The sequence below is a fragment of the Polypterus senegalus genome, chromosome 11 (assembly GCF_016835505.1).
Source record: "Polypterus senegalus isolate Bchr_013 chromosome 11, ASM1683550v1, whole genome shotgun sequence".
Classification (NCBI taxonomy): domain Eukaryota; kingdom Metazoa; phylum Chordata; class Cladistia; order Polypteriformes; family Polypteridae; genus Polypterus; species Polypterus senegalus.
The window spans coordinates 62,767,857-62,787,903 of NC_053164.1; the positions used below are offsets into that span (position 1 = coordinate 62,767,857).

Genomic DNA, 20,047 nt, shown 5'->3' on the forward strand with positions numbered 1-20,047 from the left:
TTAATACTGTATGTTAAAAAAGGATACAAAATGTAATATTCACATGTGTACTTGTTTTAAGGAACCTGTGGGCCTCTCTCTTGCAACACAACATATCACAACATATCAAATTGGATGAGCTGGTATGACGCCCAGAGCTACTGCAGATCACACTACACAGACCTGGTCACTATTGAGAATCAAACTGTGAATGACCAGCTGTTACAAATCTTAGGACAAAGACAGGGATGGATTGGGCTGCGACATGGAAATGACACTTGGCAATGGTCCGATGGAGACCAGCTGACCTACAAAAATTGGAATCCAACCCGTTACTGTGCTCGGGTTCAACCAGATGGCTCATGGGCAGATTCCATTTGTTCTGACCAAATCCCTTTCATGTGCTACAAGGGTAAGTATGTCTTGTATAGTGTGGAAGTTTTTGGACTTGAGAACCAGGACTCTAATCAGAAAGTAGTCTAGTAAAAGAGGGTCAATGGATGGCATGCTACTTGCATTTGTTAAACTTGTTACACGATAAAGACCTACAGCCATGATTATACAATTGCATTATATTTGAGCTGTCACACTGATGTTCATACAAAAGCTAAATGAAATATTTAAAACTTGCTCAGTAGGATGTTAACATCCAAAGCAATTCATAAATTTCATTGCCTGATCATGCTGCCATGGTTTTTATTTTTGTGGTAAGTTTTAGCCCACAGGCACACAATTTCATCTGAAAACACATTTAATGAAATGGTGTATTTTTCTGACTTTTGCAGTAGTCATTTCTAGCACGGTCATCAGAATGGCAGGCTCAGATACTTGCACAGACACCATCTGTCTGAAGTTTACTCTTTCTCCTTGTGCCTGTGCAGGGTCTTTAAGATACTTTGGTTTCCTACCACATTTTTAGAAACACATCTCTAATTTGCACCTCTAAGTTACTGTGAGTGTTGATGTACACCTAGCAGTGAACTGGCATCCAGTCCAGGAAGAGCTGCTGCACTTGCATCTAATGCTGCTGGGATAAGCTCAGACAGCACAAATTACTGAGATTGGGAAATGAGCAAATGAATGAATGTGAAACTGCACCATAGCAGTTTGAATGCTGATTTGAAAGGGCCTGCATAGTATTTATAAGTATTGTTTCCAAATATTGAGATTGCTCACATGCTATTTTAATTGTTCCTATAGGGATTTTTTTATTAATTAGAGTACTTCTATTGTGTGATAATTCATTTCTTATTATGGGATTTTTATGGAAAGGCCACATTCATCATTTATATCACATTAAGAACTGTGTCATTACTTTTTAAATTAAATTTAACCATACTGTATATATTGTTTTTCTTTTTCAAATTTGTATCTGCATATCTCTTTTATCATGAAATACATAATGACCATCAAACTCTGTGGCAGCCATTTGGTACTTGTAAATTGCACAGATTCATTTAGGCCTAAAGATAGCTTATAAGAAACAAAATTTGAAAGACAGAACTGCTTTCTGATAATGAAATTCTGATAAGATATACAGTGACTTAATCATTAAAATAATTAACATTTCATGACTTTCAAACATCACTTGCTAATTCAGAGTTTATTTTACAGAAACTAGCAACACAAGTGTTAGAGGTATGTCTGGATCAATGAAAGAATGAACTGGTACAGTGCTCAGAACTACTGCCGAGTGAACTACACTGACCTGGTCAGTATAAGGAATGAAAGTAAAAATCATGAGATAATGAAGAAGGCACAGGGCAGTCCATTCTGGATCGGCTTGTTCAACAACCCTTGGAAATGGTCTGATGGAGGGACATCAACATTTAAAACCCCCAGCACTTATTGGTATGGGTACTGCTGGAAAGGACAGGAACTCTGTGTAGGTGGTACACAGGGTGGAAAATGGAAAGAGTATGACTGCACACAGCCCAATCCATTCTTCTGCGGTAAAAGTAAGGCTCTCTTGAATCTTTTTTACTGCTTTAACTTTTGCTAAACAATAAGAGACAGTGGAAAAGCACAAAATAAATGTAATAAATAGAAATAAACTGAAGAACATTAAATAGTAGTAAGCAGTTAAACAACAACTTTTCTTGCCACTTCTCCAGCAAGGAATTCTGTGTATCACATTATATGCAGGTATTGATTTTTAATATACTAATATAAATGTGCACTTACCAGTGAAACACTGATATTACATTGATTAAGATGTAATGGCTTCAAAATAATTTCATTTATGTACTAGTTTGGGGGTATAATTTATAAAATGCTGGACCACTTTTTGTTTGATATTGATTTGTATTTATTTGCGTATGATTTTATTAATCAGCCATATTTGCAGCATACCTCTATCAGAAAAAGAGAATATTTAAACTTTAAACATGGCAGATTATCTATTTTATCTAACTGTTATTCACTTTTATTTACCCTTGGAAGTTTGCTACTTAAATCTAAGCAAGCTTGTAATGTCAGTGTGTTTCTATAGATGCTACAATATAAATGCTAAGGAAGACTTATGGCCTTATACATAAATGGTGCCTACACACAAAAATATTGTGTACACCCGTTTCCAAGCTCACTTTGAGATGTATAAAAGCTAAACTTTGCCTAAAACCACGCACATTTTCATTGCTGCTTCAGACCATGTGTATACACTTTTTTAAAAACATTTTATTGAATCTATTAAAAGTAAATAAAATTCCATACAAGCAAGTCAAATTTTACAAAACTTGGCTCAAATCAAATCAACCCCCATCCAGGAGAAAGAGAGCTATGCCAATAGAATAAAACTTTAATAGTAAGAAAAATAAGTAAATAAATTAATTAATTTAAAAAAATAAAGAAGGGAAGAGAATCCACTTCCTCAATTTAAATGCTTATTCTAAAATGTTATTGATTAGATCCTGCCTGGTTTTAAAAAAAAGTTCTGCACAGATCCTCTAAGTGAGAATTAGATTTTTTCCAATTTCAAATATTATATAATATCAGTTACCCACTGACCTAAACGAGGTGAGTTAGGATTATTCCACTTGAATAATTGTATGTTTTGTGCATATGGAGCTCGAGTGAATTCTGTGCATTGCTGCCTTCCACTCCTTTTCTGAAATGTTGAGTATGATATCCTTTTTCCCCTGTACTCAAGGATATTTGAAAGGGATGGACTTTAAAGTATTTTTATATATTACACATTATACATTGCTGTCTGAGTCCTCAAGACTGATCATTATTTTTTCTGCAATAGAAGTAGATGGGAGTAGAGGAACATTGGGCAGGTTTTGTTTAGCAAAGTTTCTAATTAGGAAGTAGTGAAAGAAATGTGTTGCTGGAAAGTTACATTTGGAGTGTAATTGTTTGTAGGATGCAAAGACGTTGCCTATTTACAGATCTCTAAATGATTTAATCCAGAATGTTTTCCAGACATTAAAAACTGCGTTCGTTTGAGAGGGTAAAAAAATATAGTTTTTGTGCAGAGGTGCCACTGATAAAAGGTACTCTATCCTGAAGTACATCCTACATTTGGTTCTATATTGAGTGAATGAGGCACAGTGGGGTTGTTAGTATGTTGATGATAAGTAGCATTTATTGGGGTACAAATCAGGGAATTTAAAGAAGTACTGCAGGATTTTATTTCTATTGCGGACCAAGTCTGTATATGTTCATCTGCTTGTGCCAATGTCCAGGTTTTTATACCGTAGATACTCGCGTATAAGTCGAAAAATCTATGCCTTAAAATTCATTCAAAAAAACAGGGTAGACTTATCCACGGGGCAACACAATTTTCCACAGAATTTGGGTAATGGCACAGTGCACAGTGCTATTATTTAAAACAGTCAATCAAAATCAGTGTTCAAAGTAAACAGTGCAGTGATTCAGAAGAACTCTTCATTAAATAAATAATCCATAAAGCAAACGTGGAGGTTTAAAAATCAATAAAATAGAAAAACAATCCTTTAAAAGCCCGGCCTAACACCCAGGCTTCCACACAGTTGCCTGCGAGCGCTCGTTCGCCCACTCGCACCGTCTCTGTCTCTCCTGCTTCCTCCAGCCTCCACCATCTTTCTTTGTCTTCCTTGTTTTTTTTTTTTACTCCATTTTGGCTTCCACATAGCTGCCTGCGAGCCCTCGTTCGCTTGCTCGCCCACTTGCACCGTGTCTCTCTCTCTCTCTCTCTCCTGTCTTTCTTTCTCTTCCTTGTTTTTTTCTTTTTACTCAGTTTTTCCTTTCTCTCTAACTGACTCGCGCTTCTCTTTATATGCAGAGAGGACATAGCAGCTGCAGCACATTAGCCACAGGAACAATCACGGATGTGGGCAGTCCCTCACCTGTGCACTAGGTGAGAAACGCCCACACCGCAGATCGCCCTGCGGCTCGCTCAGTCGCGAGCGCGGTGATTATTTCTTTAAAAACTAAAATGGCCTTTGCAAAGAGAGCTGTGGACCCATAACACCACATAAGCCTTTGTTGGAATTTCAAGCATCGGCTGGCTGGTGTACGCGGTTTATGAACAGATATGGGCTATGCCTTCGTCAGTGAACAAAAGTTGCGCAGAAGCTGAAAAAGATCTAAAAGAAAAGGCCAGTTCCTTTCATAAATTTATTATCAAGCAAAGACAAAGGCATGACTTTGATCTCAGTAACATTTGTAACATGGATGAAATGCCAATGACATTTGATATGCCGGGGAATCGAAATGTAGCAGGTATTGGTGAGAAGACCATACTTATTAAGACAACGGGCCATGAAAAAACCCAGGTTTTACCCTTGACTTATATGCGGGTCATAACAAATTTCGTAATTTTCGGCTTAAAAATACACTTGACTTATCTGCGAGGTCGACTAATACGCGAGTATCTATGGTAGCTTGTATATTTGCCACCCACTAATAAAACTGAAAGTTAGTTAGAGCCATGCCACCTTATGCCTCAGGTCTTTGTAGGGTCACCCTTTGGCTATGTGGATGTTTTGAAGTCCAAATAAATGAGGTTATGATTGACTCTTAACTTTAAAAAAAAAAAAAGATATCGATGTACAGTGGGTACGGAAAGTATTCAGACCCCCTTTAATTTTTCACTCTTTGTTATATTGCAGCCATTTGCTAAAATCATTTAAATTATTTTTTTCCCTCATTAATGTACACACAGCACCCCATATTAACAGACAAAAAAAATAATTTTTGAAATTGCTGCAGATTTATTAAAAAAGAAAAACTGAAATATCACATGGTCCTAAGTATTCAGACCCTTTGCTCAGTATTTAGTAGAAGCACCCTTTTGAGCTAATACAGCCATGAGTCTTCTTGGGAAAGATGCAACAAGTTTTTCACACCTGGATTTGGGGATCCTCTGCCATTCCTCCTTGGAGATCCTCTCCAGTTCTGTCAGGTTGGATGGTAAACGTTGGAGGACAGCCATTTTTAGGTCTCTCCAGAGATGCTCAATTGGGTTTAAGTCAGGGCTCTGGCTGGGCCATTCAAGAACAGTCACAGAGTTGTTGTGAAGCCACTCCTTCATTATTTTAGCTGTGTGCTTAGGGTCATTGTCTTGTTGGAAGATAAACCTTCGGCCCAGTCTGAGGTCCTTAGCACTCTGGAGAAGGTTTTTGTCCAGGATATCCCTGTACTTGGCCGCATTCATCTTTCCTTCAATTGCAACCAGTCGTCCTGTCCCTGCAGCTGAAAAACACTCCCACAGCATGATGCTGCCACCACCATGCTTCACTGTGGGGACTGTATTGGACAAATGATGAGCAGTGCCTGGTTGTTTCCACACATACCGCTTAGAATTAAGGCCAAAAAGTTCTATCTTGGTCTCAAAAGACACCTGAAGGACTCTGAGATGGTGAGAAATAAGATGCTCTGGTCTGATGAGACCAAGATAGAACTTTTTGGCCTTAATTCAAATTGCACTGGAAAATGACTACATTCAGTTGCGGAGTTCAAAAAATGTATGTTGCCGAATATACTTGGCTCCAGTATGCTGACAAATTGCATTGGGAAACAACTATAGCTGGTTCCAGTGGTTTAAGGGTTAAGATGCCAGCTGTGAGATGAATATGTAGGGCATAGTGAATTAAGCTCCATTTGTACACACTTTTAAAAGGAGTTTTTGTCATTTTAACGATAACAAGTCACCTCAAAGAGCCTGTAAATAGCGTCAAAGCTACACTATAAAGACACCTTCAGAGAATAAATTTGCTTATGAAATAGAAAGCATTTCCACTCTATTAATGTGCTGCTCTATAGTGCATACAAAGTGTGTTGCATTGTGCAAGTATGCAGCGTGCTTAATAATGTGGTACACAATCATGACTTGCCCGTACCTGAAGAGATGAGGTATGATGAACCTGACCCTGACTCACTAAATGATCAGCCAAATCAGACAGCGTTACAAATTCATTTAAATGTAATTACCAAAATGTAAAAGCAGGTAATCAGATGTAGCATTTATTTTTTAGCTAATTCATTTAATTTGTGATCAATATCACATAGTACAGCTCTTATATTCCTTAGTTAATTGGCCACATCTCTTACAGCATCTACTACTGTATTTTGTGACTCCTGAACAGCGTCTGTCAGTACACGGCCACATGGTCGCCCAGCAGTTTCCAGTGGCAGGGGTGTGTGAGCAGCCAGTGCCCGAAGATGTGCTGTGCAAAGTAGCACCATCACCACATGGATTCATGTCCTTGGCATGGGGGTCAGCGTTTGTAATAGTGTCTGAAACAGAATAAATAGATGGTGGGCTGTGACTTTCCTATCCACTTTGATATCTAACTACTTTTTTATTTTGGGAACTGTGCAATTCTCTGAACTTCAACTTTTGAGTGTCTCTGCCACTCTGTATCACTTGATCAGCTTCCTTTTGATGCTTATACCACTACTTAAACCAACAAACAGTATTTTTTTCCTTGCCTCCACTTTGCATTCACTGAATGTTTTCTTTTTTATACACACTTTTACCATTATCTTTTAACAAAACACTAAATGAAAGGGACTTTTATATTGATTTGCATATTCAAATATCGGGTGGGGCTGTAGGAGTTAACATGTGCATTAAAATTTCACATTCATTGAGATTTATAAAGTGGAAGTGCGTGGAACTTGCCATGTGCACAGTTTTATGTATCTTGATTTTTTTATGCATATGCACTTTTCCAGTTTTGTCCGTACGTCATGTTTTAGTGTGAAGTCTACACATTACATTATACATGAGGCCCCAGGACTGGAACAAAATGTGTTTAATAATTATGAAAGGTAATCAAGTATATGACTGTTGAGAAAATGGCTATAAACAGCCTCTTCCTCTCCCTGTTTTACCACCATGCACATGCTACTGTAACTCATTCTCTCTATTGTGGAAACTTCTCTTTCAATAATAGTTTAGAAGACCATTCTAATGTTTCCAAGATGGATGTTATTTATTACAACAAAATCTGAAGGAGCCCAACATTTGATCAGCAAAGATCACTGTGCTAGACTGAGTTAATAATGGAGAGCATTTAGTATCTAAAGCCAGGATCATTTGCATAACACAATTATGAAATACATTAGATTGTACTAATGTATTAATGTATTGTACTCATGTACTGTAGGAACATGGACCAAAGTGTGTTGAGTGCATTTAGTGGCATCAGCTGAGCAGAACCATGGATGTGCAGAACAGACAAGACTGAAGAAGGACACAATGAGGCTCACAGCTTTTAATGAACTTGATTCTGACTGTGTTTGAAATCTTGATTTTAACCTGTTTATTGGATTATTTGCATTGCTTGTAGGATCAATAGTGGCATGTAAACACAGTACAATGTAATCTTACGTCCACGTGCTAATCAACATACAACATGTTGCCATTCTCCAGCACCCTAATTGGTGGATATAACTGCCTTACCACAGAACGTCTGTCTTTCTTACTTGAAAAATTTCAGAACACATTTGTCTCAACAAATCCAAGAAAAATCCAACAAGACATCAAAACATGCATGTATAGTACATTTTTAAAAATTCAGTTGATTTTCACTAATCTTTGACATGGCATTAGCTAGCTTAGCTGGGCCCTTGAGCCCCCTTTTCAACTTTCCTCCTGTTCCTTTTTGAAAGTTTTTAGGTCTTTTCATATTTTCATTTTGGAACTCTGCTTTAGACTTTTGGGTCTTGTTTTTAAGATTTTCCTCTGGGTTTAGTAGACATTTTCGGGAATTTTTGATTACCCTTTTGTTAATTTGTACAGTAGTTTGTTATTTTGTATTCTTTTATTATTTAACAATTTGTGCATTGAAATTTATGATTATTTTTGAATTTGTATCTTTTTAGTTTTAAAATGTTGTTTTATTTTTCCTTTCTTTAATAAATTCATATAAGTATTACGTTAGGCAAGGTGTTCTTGGGTAGTAAATGATTATTTCTTGGGTGGGAAAGCTATAAGTTTATTATTAAAATCTAAAACAGTTTTATGAATTTTCTTTATTGTGAGATATGTAATTGAGGTTCCCTCAATTTGGTGATTGATGGTGGGGTGCACTGTATTGGTTAACTGGGGAAGTTGCTGAACACAGTACATCGTGAATATTGCAAAAGTAGAAGGAGGACAATGGAATTTAAAGGAAAGTGTTAGTAGTATAAATCCATGAAAAAGGAATTTCATGTTTCATTTGATTGTTTAAAAAAGCTTAGTTGTTTAATTCTCATTTACTAGTCGCATTAAGATTATTTTAATAGTAAGGAATATTAACAGTAGTACTAATGCCATTATACCAGGTCACCTTAAATTACTAGCCCACAATAATTAAGCCAAATAAATTAATTAAGTAATACATTAAAAATGTTTGCAATAATGCTAGGAGTGTTAAATGTACCTGCAATAATTATATTATTGTAAAAAAGAAACCCAGCAAAATCTGAGGGATATGGATAACATACATTGCTGCTGTTATGATTGCAATGGACAATAAAATGACTTTCTTTTAAGAAAAGGATTAGTAAATTAACAATTTGTGTAACCTTTTTAACATGCCAAAGTCAAATGTCAGGAATTCTTTTAGAACCGAAATATCCAAGCAAAATATGTTTATAGTATTTATACATTTCTGTGTGAATTATTTTGGGGTTTTATACATATAGAATTCAACTCTGTAAATAGTTTTGCATTTAATGCTGAAATGAAAATGAGAAAGTACATTTTTGATAATTGTCTTGTCATTATTTATGTGATCTGTCTTACAGATCATATGAACTTGACAGTTGCACCTGTGACATGACAGGATGTGATTTTTAAATAAGATGATGTTCTCACTGTCAGTCATCCCTTGCAAAAATTTCTCATTGTCTTTAGTACTACTGAGCTTTAACTCAAGCAGGTTCTAGCGTCAGGGTTGTTTCTTGGGTTTTGACCACCAAATATCTTATCCCTACAATTTGTTCTTCTCTCTTGTTCTGATTACTCACTCTCATCATTCTTATTTGATTAAGTTAAGGTTTAAGAATTAATTGATTTAAAGTCTGACAAAAGGTTTGATTCAGAATATTCATTATTTACTGAGTGTTTTTAAAGAATAAAAAGTAGTCATCACTCAGCACTCTTAGGATGGGTATGCCTAATAGATTGAAGACATAAAATAACAGATAACCTACTGAAAGGGTGATTGTCCTTTACATCTGAGGATGACATAAGTTGCTGTGTGCCTCTAGAGAGGCTCTGCAATGAAGAATTGCACCACTTGGAGTGTAAGACCATCTTAAAACTACTGCAAGTTATTTAAGTCCAGGTGGTATACTTCATGTAGTATTTCTGTCTCTGCTTCAGCTAATGATCTTACATTTAAATTTCATTGAACAAATGAACAGTTTGCCTTCATTTCTGTTTTCCTTGTGGTTTCTCCAGGTGAAAGTGTGATATAATATTATAGTTTGGTGTATATGCTCCCATGTAACAAACCTTCTGAAGTTTAGAGTCAGTATGAAAAGAAAGCATTTTCCATGATAATACAGCAGCATAAGCTCTGCTTCCCAAAACTTCTAAAGTTATCTGCATATAAGAATAAATGCTCAAACTTAAGAAAAAACATGGAAGTGAGTTGGTTTGTTAAACTAGCAGAGTCTTTAAAATAGTACAGTACTGTATATGTAAATGATTATAATCATAGCTGATACTAAAAGGTACTAAAGTAAACCTTTTGATAGTCACATATTTTTGCATCATAGCAGTGCCCAGTGGGCCAAAAGGATAACCTATGTTAGCAGGCAGCATTATCGTAAAAACTATTTTTTTCCTTCAGTGCATAATGCACAGATGAGGTGCATTTATTTCATATATTAATTTCTGAATGTGCAAACATTTTATTAGTATACAAAACATTGATAGGATTGGCAAACTTTACGAGATGTACAAATATATACTAACTTTGTATAAGAATATGGGTGTTTGAAAAGTTTTTGGCCTTAACTTATGACCAATGAATTAGTTCCCCCGACTTCAGCAAAAAGCTCCCCACTAACAGTTGTGATGGTAAGTGGACACCACCTGCCTGTTCTGCTCATGGGCTCCTATGAAGTGGAAACGCAGAGGACAGCTGTGTTCTTTTATGAATAATTTCATATTGACACCACACTTAACCAGCAGATGGCACAGTAATTTATACATCTATGCACATATTTCAAGTAAACACTGACAAAATATGCAGTAATTGTACACTCTTAAGTACTGTAAGTACAACAGTGATTAATAATCTTTTTTGTTGGAAAAATCCCTGTTCTACCTATTACTTTTTCTTTATCAACACCTTCATACAGGGCATCCGGAAAGTATTCACAGCGCATTACTTTTTTCACATTTTTGTTATGTTACAGCCTTATTCCAAAATGAATTACATTTTTTTTTTCTCAAAATTCTACACACAACACCCCATAATGACAACGTGACAAAAGTTTACTTGAGGTTTTTTGCAAATTTATTAAAAATAAAAAAACTGAGAAATCACATATAAATAAGTATTCACAGCCTTTGCCATGAAGCTCAAAATTGAGCTCAGGTGCATCCTGTTTCCCCTGATCATCCTTGAGATGTTTCTGCAGCTTAATTGGAGTCCACCTGTGGTAAATTCAGTTGGCTGGACATGATTTGGAAAGGCACACACCTGTCTAAAGAAGGTCCCACAGTTGACAGTTCATGTCAGAGCACAAACCAAGCATGAAGTCAAAGGAATTGTCTGTAGACCACTGAGACAGGATTGTCTTGAGGCACAAATCTGGGGAAGGTTACAGAAAAATTTCTGCTGCTTTGAAGGTCCCAATGAGCACAGTGGCCTCCATCATCCATAAGCTGAAGAAGTTCGAAACCACCAGGACTCTTCCTAGAGCTGGCTGGCCATCTAAAATGAGCGATCGGTGGAGAAGGGCCTTAGTCAGGGAGGTGACCAAGAACTCGATGGTCACTCTGTCAGAGATCCAGGGGTCCTCTGTGGAGAGAGGAGAACCTTCCAGAAGGACAACCATCTCTGCAGTAATCCACCAATCAGGCCTGTATGGTAGAGTGGCCAGACAGAAGCCACTCCTTAGTAAAAGGCGCATGGCAGCCCGCCTGGCCAAAAGGCACCTGAAGGACTTTCAGACCATGAGAAACAAAATTCTCTGGTCTGATGAGACAAAGATTGAACTCTTTGGTGTGAGTGCCAGGCGTCACGTTTGGAGGAAACCAGGCACCACTCATCACCAGGACAATACCATCCCTACAGGGAAGCATGGTGGTAGTAGCATCATGCTGTGGGGATGTTTTTCAGCAGCAGGAACTGGGAGACTAGTCGGGATAATGGGAAAGATGACTGCAGCAATGTACAGAGACATCTTGGATGAAAACCTGCTCCAGTGCGCTTTTGACCTCGGACTGGGGTGACGGTTCATCTTTCAGCAGGACAACGACCCTAAGCACACAGCCAAGATATCAAAGGAGTGGCTTCAGGACAACTCTGTGAATGTCCTTGAGTGGCCCAGCCAGAGCCCAGACTTGAATCCAATTGAACATCTCTGGAGAGATCTTAAAATGGCTGTGCACCGACGCTTCCAACCTGATGAAGCTAGAGAGGTGCTGCAAAGAGGAATGGGTGAAACTGGCCAAGGATAGATGTGCCAAGCTTGTGGCATCATATTCAAAAAGACTTGAGGCTGCAATTGCTGCCAAAGGTGCATTGACAAAGTATTGAGCAAAGGCTGTGAATACTTATGTACATGTGATTTCTCAGTTTTTTATTTTTAATAAATTTGCAAAAACCTCAAGTAAACCTTTTTCACATAATTATGGTGTGTAATGCATAGAATTCTGAGGAAAAAAATGAATTTAATCCATTTTGGAATAAGGCTGTAACATAAAAAATGTGGAAAAAGTGGTGCGCTGTGAATACTTTCCGGATGCACTGTATATTCAAGAGAGTATGGCACAAGAAGAATTGAAGTTTTTAAAATGTGTTTCTAAATGTGGGAGCTATGCAGACTGTACTTGGCTAATGTGAACATGGTTCAAAAGCCTTTTGTCTTGTGGGTGTCAGCACCGTTTATGTTTCTTGTGTCTGCTACTGCATTTTATTTGCCAAAGAATAAGCTTTTTCTTTTTCTTTCTTTGCTTTCTTATATGATGATTTGTATTTCATTAATAATTAATATTAGTGATGATTTTGATTAATTGATGACCTTACATTTACTAGGAGTATACAATAATAATTACAGTTCAAATTTAACTGCCATATACTGTACAATGTTGTATTTGTGCACATGTATGTGTATAACTAATATGAATGTTGATGAATACAAATGTTTGTATTATCTATGTTCTGCTATGCTTTCCAAAACACAGTATAAATATTTACTAATTTAGTTTTTTTCTAAATGAGTAAATTGTAGTTTTACTTGTGCATTTTTTTTTCAGAGTCTGGATTTTAATTTTATTTGAGAGTAGTTTACAGCTCAGTTTAATATGGTAAATTTTTGACTAAGTAATAATGTTTCTACTTTGGTAGAATTTTTTAGTACTCGTTCGACCTTTGAGTGTTATAGTATGGTAATGACATTTGAACTTTCATACATTTTATAATAAAACTATAGCATTACAGTAGTTCTGCATATAAATTTTAGATGCTTTGCCAGATTTTCCAAAGTGGACAAATCTGATCTTTGCAGTTACTTATATTGTGGTAAAGTAAAAGAATTTACACTGAAAGAGATTTATAAAAATATGACTTGTGCTAATTAAAAAATTAGTATTTCTTGTATAAAGTTGTGACATGCAGGTACATGAGTGATGCTTAAGAGTCCAAAAGATACATAATTTTACACATTTTGCGTTGTGTGCTCCATATTTGCAAGACACCCAAATATTATGTAATTCAAATATTGGTGCATCCAGAACAGTGTCTAGCATACTCAATTGTTATACATTGTATTAAATATTGAACTAATAGCAGAAACACACTACTTTTTGCATTATCTGTATAACATGCCATTGATGTCAGACCTTCTAATAATGGATATTATTATGTGTCTGTTAGGAAAAGAAACAAAAAAGATGTTTCTGAGAATCAATTTTGAAAGTCAGATCAATGCAGATGTCCACATTTTCAGCGATGCCATCTTAAATGAGGTTAGTAAATCTTTTTCATCTACTACTGTGCTGTTAAAAATACTTAAAAAATGAAACATCTCCTTTTGCCACTTTTTAGTTACTCTGGCCTCTTTCTACTTCAAAGAAGTTATAAAAATGTTTGTTTGATTTTTTTTTTGTCAATTGGTTATGTGCCATTTTTAGCAGAAAAGTAGAAGTACCTACAGTATGTACTTGAAAACATGGGCTGAAAACAAATTAATGGAGTTGGAATTTTCCTTATCCAGAACCTTTCTAAAACATGATCAAAATTCTTAATGAAACTAAGATCAACACTAGAAATGTGCATGAAACTAAGAGAAGGAGAGAGAAAAAAATATTTAGGGGATGTGCACAAGGTAAAACAATTGTTCAGCACTATTTTCTGTTCAGTCCTCTAAACAGGGCTACAGTGGATGAATGAATGAAAAATAAACAAGATGTCAAGTTTTATTTAAATAGTCTGTAAATAAAATTGCAGCACCTGCGGCATTTGGGGGTGGCAAGTGGGGCGACCGCTTCAGGTCCCACACCTAAGGGGGCCCCACTTTTGAGGTCCACGTGTTCCGTTTGAGCGGATATGACAAGTTATATTCACCAGTATATATATACATACATATATATATGTATTTGCGATGCTTCTAAGAGGAACCCTTTTAAAATCACTATTCAAGATCAAATGCCGTACATGTACGTCTTTGAAAACATCCCATAGTCCACCTTCATTGCACGAAAAGGGTCACCTGTATAATCCATTCATAAGCTTAAGTTCATAAAAAAAAATATCTGAGATCACCCATATCTCAAGACAGGCTTTGAGGTCTGGCAATCCTATCTATAGAAAAATAAATTGTATCCAGATTAGACTATGAAGATGTCATCAATGACTTTTCCAATCAGAAGGCAAGAAAAGTGGATTTTCGTCTCTGTACCTGGAAATTGGGAAGAGATTTCATGATGATACCTCTATGTGAATTTCACACTTCCTGTCGGAACACTGACACTCACAATTTATTTGTAGGCCATAAACATGTATCGCTAATGATAATCAGCTGAGATGACATCAATGTGAATTATGACTATGACATCCTGCATATCGAGATTCAGAGGATACTTGCAATTTGGGTACTTTTCTAGAAGAGGCCCTGCTAATTTCCGCATGACACCGCATCACATTTTGCACTGTCATGGTATTGTCATGAATTATGAATTGCACTTTTTTAATAGATTGTATCATTATATTTTGATAAAGTCCGCATGTTATCTTGCAAAAATTTAGCTGAATACTGTAATGAGAAAATCCAGTGTATGTTAACATTATTTTTTATTAAATTCACGCTCAAGTTTAAACAGTCCACATATACTGGTAACAGCATTTGACGAAACCGGCCCCGCATGGGGTTGGTTAGCCCAAGGCCCCGTACAACCCTAAGGCCACCTCTGCATTGCAGTCATCCATTTTACTAAAAATGAATGCATGAATTAACTTGTCAGTATTAGTCACACTAATTATTAACAAGTTTTGCTGTTGCTTAAAGTACTTCTCAAGCCTATTGTAGGTAACAGGTTGAGTTGTTAAAGCTGCCAATGACTGTGCTTCACTCCAAAAGCATAATAAGTGTAGCATTTCCAATACCAGATGATATAATAATATAATTTGCAACACAAGTTAGTGCCATCTCTGTACTGTGATCAGTGTGAAACCCCAAATTAAATTTATCAGGTATATTGCAGTGTGTAAAGGCAGATTAAAGCTGAGCAGCACATAGTTTTCAAATACTTCAAAAAGAAAAGATCATTTTCAGATATGTCTGAAATTATTAAACATATTTGAATTGGGTTCAATTTTTTTCAAAAATGATCTGAATTACATATAGAAAATGAGGACATGAAGAGTGTAATTAATAAATTTCAAATTATTACTTTATGAAAAAAAAAGTTTATTTTTTTCCTCAGCACAGAATGCCTGCATCCGGTACCTATCATTTTCATATTAAGATTTTTAAATCTGTTTTCATTTTAGCCTTGTCTGTATATTAACATACTAGCAAAACACCTGCGCTTCGCAGCGGAGAAGTATGTTAAACAAGTTATGAAAAAGAAAGGGAAACATTTTAAAAATAATGTAACATTTGCTTTCTATTCATTTGCATAAGCACAGTCCTTCACCAGCAATTATTTAATGTTAGTTCAAACCCGGCACTTAAAAGTTTCTAAAGCACTTTTGCTGAGTTTGTGCCAAACACTATTCTATCTCTGACCATCTAATCTTCATTTGCATAAGCACAGTCCTTCACCAGCAATTTTAACTCAGTTACAAAGTGATCAAAAGTCTCGTTTATGTCCTGCATCCTCTCAGTAAACTTGTATCTCGCGAATATCGAAATCGTCTTAGGCATGACAAATGCCAGTGGCAGCATGTCTATGAACTTAATTTAAAGTTAAGCTTTACACCTTGTTTTCCTATTCGTTTGCATAAGCACAGTCCTTCACCAGCAATTATTTAATGTTAGCTCAGACCAGGCACTTAAAAGTTTCTCTCGCACTTTTGCTGAGTTTGTGCTAAACACTATTCTATCCCTGACCATCTCATCTTCATTTGCATAAGCACAGTCCTTCACCAGCAATTTTAACTCAGTTACAAAGTGATGAAAAGTCTCATTTATACCCTGGGTCCTCTCAGTAAGCTTGTATCTTGTGAATATCGTATTCGTCTTAGGCATGACAAACGCAAGCGGCAGCGTGTCTATGAACTTAATTTAAAGTTAAGCTTTACACCTTGCTTTCCTATTCATTTGCATAAGCACAGTCCTTCACCCGCAAGTTTAACTCCGTTACAGCAATTTTAACTCTGTTACAATGTGATCCAAAGTCTCATTTATACCTCGTCTCTTCTCATTATACTTGTATCTCGTGAATATCGTATTCATCGTAGGCATGACAAACGCCAGCGGCAGCGTGTCTAGAAACTTAATTTAAACTTACGGTTTACACTGTGCTTTGTTTCCGCAGTAGCTGCACTTATGTGTAATGTGTTTTTTGTTCAGCACTTTTTGGAGCTCTTCCTTGTTCCCTATTTACTGCGTTCACAGTCAGTTCACGTGAGCCGCTCTCATGTGTGATCGTGCGATCTCCACGGCTTTTTTTAAAGTTAGCTAAGACCCGGCACTTAAAAGTTTCTCTCGCACTTTCGCTGAGTTTGTGCCAAACACTAGACCATCTCATCTTCGTTTGAATAAGCACAGTCCTTCACCCGCGAATATTTACCTTATATGGGCAGGCGTATATATGGTCGAAAGTAGGTTCCAGTTATGACCATTACGCATAGAATTTCGAAATGAAACCTGCCTAACTTTTGTAAGTAAGCTGTAAGGAATGAGCCTGCCAAATTTCAGCCTTCTCCTTGCACAGGAAGTTGGAGAATTAGTGATGAGTCAGTGAGTGAGTGAGTGAGTGAGTGAGTAAGTCAGTCAGTCAGTCAGTCAGTAAGGGCTTTGCCTTTTATTAGTATAGATGTAGAAGAACATTGTGTGCAGAAATGATTTTAGTTTAAAAACCAAACTGTGTGTATTTGCAGTCCTTCTAGCAGTGTCTCCTGGAACATTGAAAGCTGTTAACATTATAATTCATTTCTTCTTTAGTTAAAGAAATATATTCCCCAACAAGCTCTAATGAACAACAATATTTCTTGGGTGAAGAGTAACCAAGGTGTGATTTTTACAAAAGAAAAGAATAAGGGAGCAACATAAAGGTGAGAAGGAAGCCATTATTATTACAATCCAATGGTATCACAGTGAATTCTTTGTCTAATTCAAACATCATACCATACTGTATGAGCACCACTGCAGGTTTGTACATTCTGTTATACACTATATGTCTGCACTGTGTGCTCAATATCTAAACATCTTACAGCAATCTAACACATATGGAACTTAAATGATATATAAGAAAGTGTTTTGATGCAGATGATACAATGCAATAACCTTCTTTTGGTTTGGGTTTGAAGTCAAACTTGTTTATGTATTGTATTTGTGTATGGTAGCAAAATTGAATGCAATCATGAAAAATCCCCTTCATCTACTCCAGAATGTGCTTTCTTGGAGCACATTTAGTCACAGGCTCATTCCACCACACTGCTATCAGACATTTCAGTACTTCCTCCAGATGCCCCAAACTAAATGCTGATACCATTTAAATTTATTTTGCAATTTTAAGTTAATTTTGCAGTTTTTGCGCAGTATACATTATGTATTTATTTATTGATTGATTGATTATATTATTTTTCCTAGGAGTCTGTATCCTTGTTTTTTATGTTTCTGTTGCTTTATGCATCTAAATTTCCCCTTCAGATTAATAAAGTTTATCTAATCTAATCATGACCTTACAGTATGTATGAGAGTGTATCGAGGCTGGACCACACTGATATCTCATTGCTTTGTAGTTTTTGCTAATATGACTCCTGGAGTACTTGAAGTTGAAAACTGGATAAACAGGTTTAAAATGAAAACTACAGAGACCTGTTTTAAAATAAAAAAATATGTGTTTGATGTCCTCATGTCTTTATATTCTCTTCACAGGGTCATGCGGTTCCCATAAAAGAATGACATTCTCTCTGAAGTAGATGGCAATTATTTTGTGTTAAGTACCGTATATTTAACTACAGCTTGTGGTCTTTCTGAATATGTGATTGAAGTAATCTTTACACAATTGTAGAAAAAATGTTAAACTCAGATGTTTGATTTTTATGTGCTGTTTAGAATATTATGAATTTTCAGTCTGGAGTAGTTTAAGAGTAGAAAACAAGAAGCTGTCTTTTTCATAGTTGTTTTGGGTATCTCTATGTCACTTTTTATGCTTATGCTTCTTTGTGCAATTGTACAAAATAAAGTGAGGCTCAACATAAAGATTTATCTTGAACATGTTTTAAGTTCATTTAGACAAATGCACAGTACACACTTCAAACATTTTTAACAGCAGTATTCCACTCCACAGTTTCTACACAGCAATTTCCATTGAGAGAATCAGGCAATTATTGACACATCATACCATATTTCTAAATGCTGCATAGGGTAAGTTTCCTTGTTTAGTAGACTTCAATAAGGCTTCAGTAACTTCAGAGACTTTCAAGAGAGTTTTTGTTGTTTGGGCACAAACAGATGGAGATTTATTTTCATAGTTTTTCAAACTTCCAGGTATTGTGTGAGAAAAGTTGCTACATTAATGTAGGGTTGGAAGATGGAGAGAAAGACAACATCATCTTCCACAGACAGTCATTAACTAAAGTTCAAGCTCCTTGACTAAGATGTCTATTCCTTAATTAGAGATGCATCAGAAGTCAACAAGCATCTTTGAATGATGGACTACAAGTGAAAATCTGACACAGAAGCAACATTTTTAATCCGGAATAAGTTGTTTCAAGAGCTTTAGAGAGAAGACTAATGTTCAAAAACCCTTCTTACACCTAAACATGGACTCTTTGGAGTAAAGTAGTGCAAAGAATACCACACTAGAAGTGATCAGATGAGTCATCCTTTATCTTGGGCTCAGCAAGCAGATGATTACACATTTGTCTCACATCAAAGGAAGCAAAGGCTTCTTATGGTCCTGCTGAGGAATAAGGCCAGGTCTAAGTCCATTTATTCCCTAAGAGATCAACGTAAAGAAAGCAAGCATGGCGAAATATTTGTGCTTTGATGGCAGTGGTATCTTTCAGGATGGCCATGTCTCCAACTATAGGGTTTAATTAATGGTTTGAAGCACATGAGAAAGATGTAAACCATACACCATAACTGACACAGTTAGAAAACCTCAACACTGATTAGCAGTTATCGGGCATTATGGAGTGATATTTGAGATGTTTCCCACAACCATTATCAAACATTAGAATTTGTTGTGATACCTGATGTCTCATCTGCCCTGTGCAGTTACAGACACTAACAGAATCTCAGCCATGGTGTTCTGAAGCAGCTCTGGTGTTTCGTGTTTGTTCAATGCACTAAGACCATTTTACAGACTGCAGGTGTCACTTTTATTTGACAGTTATATGTTTTTTCCTTTAAATCCTTAGTAAAAATATGAGTGCAACATGCAAGCTGAAAAAATTAATAAAGAGGTGGTCCAATGTGCATTTGCAAAGGGAAAAATAAAGAAACTACACTCCACACAGAAAACATAAATAGGAACATAACATGTCAGCTATTGAGTCTTTACCAGGTATCTGTTGTGATGGACGGCCGGCGTTTCACTCTGGCCGGGACGTCCTTCAACAGAAAGGAGGAGGAAGTGCAGCCTTTTCAGGGCACTGCATCCCCGGGACGCTAGGTGGCAGCTCCCCTGGACGGCAACGATTCCCTGGATTAACTCAAAGCATCCTGGGACGTGGAGTCCATTTCCTCAGCTCTGGTGGGTGCCGCCAGGGGAAGCTCACAAAGAACTTGGGACTCC

At 36.5% G+C, this 20,047-nt stretch overlaps 1 protein-coding gene across 1 annotated transcript; it reads left to right on the top strand.

Annotated features, from left to right (window-relative positions):
* The first annotated feature begins 43 nt into the window (after positions 1-43).
* Positions 44-18,489, top strand: LOC120539085 (asialoglycoprotein receptor 1-like). The gene is made up of 5 exons (XM_039768832.1): positions 44-391; positions 1,594-1,937; positions 13,512-13,603; positions 17,245-17,354; positions 18,181-18,489. The coding sequence occupies exons 2-4, from the start codon at positions 1,640-1,642 to the stop codon at positions 17,350-17,352; spliced, it is 498 nt and encodes a 165-aa protein (XP_039624766.1). The 5' UTR covers positions 44-391; positions 1,594-1,639; the 3' UTR covers positions 17,353-17,354; positions 18,181-18,489.
* Positions 18,490-20,047: the final 1,558 nt, after the last annotated feature.